We start from the raw sequence: 3,913 nt of genomic DNA, 5'->3' as shown, positions 1-3,913 counted from the left end.
GGGCGCGGAACCCGGCCCGGCGCCGCCTCCCGCGCCCCTCCCGCTCGTGCCGCGGAGCTGCAGGAGCAGCCCACACGTTTACCCGCTCCGGGCGAACTTTGCGACGTACTACTACTTTGGAGCTGAAAGCGCAGCGAGGACGGAGCGGCCGCGCTCCTCGCACGCTGCCCGAGACCGGCCCGCGCCAGCGCGGCGGGAGGAGGGCCCGGCGCGCCCATGACCGCTCATGCTCGCGGTGGGACAGATGGATGGTAACCGACAGAGCGCGTTCGTCCTGGGCAGCGCGCCACTGGCCGCGCTGCACAACATGGCCGAGATGAAGAGCTCGCTCTTCCCCTACGCGCTGCAGGGGCCCGCTGGCTTCAAGGCGCCGGCGCTGGGCGGACTGGGCACGCAGCTGCCCCTCGGGACGCCGCATGGCATCAGCGACATCCTGGGGCGGCCCGTGGGCGCCGCTGGCAACCTCCTGGGCGGGCTGCCGCGCATCAACGGGCTGGCGGCCTCGGCCGGCGTCTACTTCAACCCCGCTGCCGTGTCCCGCTACCCGAAGCCTCTGGCGGAGCTGCCGGGGAGACCGCCCATTTTCTGGCCGGGAGTGGTGCAGGGCTCTCCGTGGCGGGACCCGCGGCTCGCCTGTCCCGGTAAGTGCGGCAGGGCCGGCGGGGCGCGGAGCGAGTCCCGCGGAGCTTCCCCGCGCGCCTGGATGGGGCGGGCGGCCGCGGCCCGACGGCAGCGCGAGCACCGGCCGCTCCCGCTGCCTGGAGGGCGCCGCGTCCCGCACGGCGCGGAGATGCCCCCAACCTGATCCTGCCCCGGGGCAGCGGCGTCCGAGCAGCGGCAACCCCGGAGCGGCCCCTGCGGCTTGTGAGCGGCGAGCGGAGACCTCGCACCGCGCTGGGAACCACGCGAGCCCGCGGCTGACTCGGCTGTTTCTCCTCCACTTTCAGCTCAGACGGGCATGGTTTTGGACAAGGACGGCAAGAAGAAGCACTCACGGCCAACTTTCTCTGGGCAGCAGATTTTTGCTTTGGAGAAAACCTTTGAACAGACGAAATACTTGGCGGGACCAGAGCGAGCTCGGCTCGCCTACTCCCTGGGCATGACCGAGAGCCAAGTCAAGGTAGGTCCCCGCCGCCCCGGGTCGGGCCTCCCCTGGCCCTCCCCGCATCGCCAGTCATTGCTGGCCGCCGCGCGAAACTGCGGGTGTCAGGGATTTTTTTGGGGGGGGGTGTCAATTATTATTTAAATTCCTTTTGGGTATGGGATAACACAGGTCGTTTATTTTAATTCCGTTTGGATATGGGATAGGTCTTAGGTTGCATTTTGCTTAGCCGATTTGACCCTTAGCTGATTTGATCCGCCGTGCCCGGGACCGGCGCGCTCCGAGTCGCGCAACCCCCCGTCGGGCCGGCGCGTTACGCGCGGGGGGCCGCGGGAAGCAGCAGCGCGCGGCTCTCGATCCCCTTACCGCGTGCGCGCGTCGCTGCTCCGTGGATGTCGGGCAGTGGGAAGAAGGTCCCGGCGGGGCCCCCTATACGCGCAGCGGCTGCTCGGCTGCTCCTCCTCGGCCGCGCGCTGAGCGCGGGCTGCCCGCGGCCAGGTCTGGTTCCAGAACAGACGGACCAAGTGGCGGAAGAGGCACGCGGCAGAGATGGCCTCGGCCAAGAAGAAACACGACTCGGAGACGGAGAAGCTGAAGGAGAGCTCGGACAATGAGGACGATGACGAGTACAACAAGCCCCTGGACCCCAACTCGGACGACGAGAAAATCACGAGGCTATTGAAAAAGCACAAATCCACGAACCTCTCCCTCGTCAGCCCCTGCAGCACCAGCTCGGACACCTTGTGAGGCGAAGCCAGGCTCCTCGGCGATGGGCCGGAGTGGGCGACACGGCCGCGGACGGCTGCAACTGGATGTTTAAAGTGGTGTGTTGTACAGCCTAAGATGTATGTGAAATGTATATATTTTTTACAAAATAAGTTATGAAATTATTTTCCTTCTCATCAATGTAAATTTCAGAAGAATCTTTCCAACTTTTCCCGGCTTTTGTTTTGAATCCTTTAAAGGTTTTGCCCATTTTTCCCTTTAGCTTCCTTGCCGTTTCCCTGCTCCTAACAATCAGATTTTGTTACTGTTTTATATGGATCGCCAGATGCAAACGCAGCCAGTTTGTATATAGTAAATTTCAGATTTTTGTGATGTATATTTCTAGTGTAAAATGGCTGTTTTTCTTCGCTACCCTCCTTCTCTCAATACAGTGTTTTGACAGTTTGATTTCTCCTGCCTCTGGCTCTTATGCTTGGTATCAAAAAAAAAAAAAAGAGGCGAAAAATGGACACTTGATTTTAAATTGGATTGAGATAACGCTGTTTCCACGCTGGTTGGAAAGACTTTGTATAAATCAATAAATTATTTAACAAGCTTCTTTTAGCGCCTTTTCCTTGCTGCTGGTGTGTGAGATGGGGTGGGGGTGGCGGGGAGTGGGAAGGGCTGTGTCCATCGCGGTGATTTCTGCCATGGGTCGCGCCGCTTGCAGGGCCGGTGAACGGTGCGGGGAGGGGGCTGTTAAAGCCGAAGGCGTCTCGAGCCCCCGTTTGCTCTCGGTCTCCCCGCACGTCCCATCCAGGGACTCAACAGAGGCCCCCGTCCAGGCCGCCTGCAGCCGCTGAAGGAGACGGACAGGTCCCGGTCCCGTCCGGGGCGCAGGCGGTGACCGGCCCGGGTGACCACGGGAAGGGGATACAAGACACGGCTTCTTCAGTGGCTCCGGCAGGCTCGGGGTTTCCACTGCCTGGGAACCGGCTCCTGTGGGCTGGGCCGGGCCGGGGGTTCTCGCCGCTTGGGCTTCTCCTCGGCAAAAGCTCCTGCCTACCCGGGAGAGGTGAACAACCGAGAGCAGCTCATGCGCCCGCCGCGTGGCCCTGGTCGAGCCGCCGCCGGAGCTGCCGTGGGTTTAAGGAGCTTCGCGGTCAGCTACTTTGGTTGAGCTTCCTCCCCCCCTCTTTTTTTTTTTTTTTTAATTTTAATGAAGGAAACTTTATTTTCTTGCAGTCTTAGCTTGCCATTATAAACTCGGAGCAAATGCAACGGGCTGCGCGGGGAGCTGGGAAAGGGGGGAGCGATCCTCCACGGAGCCCCGTGTAGGCTCCGGCTCGAGGGGCGGCTGCATCGCAGCGATTTCCCCGAGCCGCCCCCCGCGCCGGGCCCGGCGGGCGCGCAGGGGCCGCCGCTGCTGCTGCCGCCTCCGCCCGGCCCGGGCGCCGCCGCTCGGGGCCGCGCTCCCCTCGCTTTGATTTAGGGCGCTCAGATGCGAGTGGATCCCGGGCCGCTCGGGCGAGGAGCGGAGGCTCCCGAGAATTCCTACAGCGACACTCCCGAAAAGCCGCGCACGGGCCAGGTGAATCCCGCGCGGGAATTTAATCCTCGCTTCGGCTTCGGACGCGGCGAGACGCGACGCGGGAGCCGCGGCGGGAGCGCAGCCGCTCCCGGCTCCGAGCGGGGTGACGGCGGTAGCCGCATTTCTCACACCTCCTTTCTCGGAGGTGCCCCGAGGAGCTCGCAAATCTACAGTCTGCGAGATGCATATCTTGCTCTTTTTTTTTTTTTTTTTTTTCCCCTCCCTTTTAGAACAAGGTACCTTTGTACTGCACCCGCGGGGAACATCCTCCCCGGCGGCTCCCGCGCAGCCTCCGGACACGGAGCCGCGCGGCGGGAACGGGGCGCCCCCGAGAAAGGGATTCTGCCAGAAACCGGACACTTCTCGGCCGCAGAACCCTTATTTAGCAGTTCTTCCCGTATTCTCCAACGGGAACGCGGCCGGGAAGAGCTCCAAGCTCTGCGGCATGAGCGCAAGAAAGAACTACCTTTTTCTTTATTTCTTCTTTTCCTTTTTTTTTTTCTCTCCCCCACTTA

The 3,913-nt window shown here is 62.1% G+C and overlaps 1 protein-coding gene across 1 annotated transcript; it reads left to right on the top strand.

Moving 5' to 3' along the window:
- Window positions 1-41: 41 nt before the first annotated feature.
- NKX6-2 (NK6 homeobox 2) lies at window positions 42-2,397 on the top strand. The gene is made up of 3 exons (XM_026036226.1): window positions 42-641; window positions 948-1,120; window positions 1,601-2,397. The coding sequence occupies exons 1-3, from the start codon at window positions 227-229 to the stop codon at window positions 1,847-1,849; spliced, it is 837 nt and encodes a 278-aa protein (XP_025892011.1). The 5' UTR covers window positions 42-226; the 3' UTR covers window positions 1,850-2,397.
- Window positions 2,398-3,913: the final 1,516 nt, after the last annotated feature.

The sequence above is a fragment of the Nothoprocta perdicaria genome, unplaced genomic scaffold (genome assembly GCF_003342845.1).
Source record: "Nothoprocta perdicaria isolate Ctin4 unplaced genomic scaffold, notPer1 scaffold_172, whole genome shotgun sequence".
In the NCBI taxonomy this organism is placed as follows: domain Eukaryota; kingdom Metazoa; phylum Chordata; class Aves; order Tinamiformes; family Tinamidae; genus Nothoprocta; species Nothoprocta perdicaria.
This window is presented reverse-complemented; position numbering and strand designations above follow the sequence as displayed.

What these genes read in the sequence shown, in the direction of transcription:
- NKX6-2 (XM_026036226.1), top strand. Translation starts at nt 227, where the DNA reads ATGCTCGCGGTGGGACAGATGGATGGTAACCGACAGAGCGCGTTCGTC. An exon ending in CCCGCGGCTCGCCTGTCCCG is followed by an intron (nt 642 to 947) that starts GTAAGTGCGGCA and finishes CTCCACTTTCAG; the next exon opens with CTCAGACGGGCATGGTTTTG. An exon ending in TGACCGAGAGCCAAGTCAAG is followed by an intron (nt 1,121 to 1,600) that starts GTAGGTCCCCGC and finishes GCCCGCGGCCAG; the next exon opens with GTCTGGTTCCAGAACAGACG.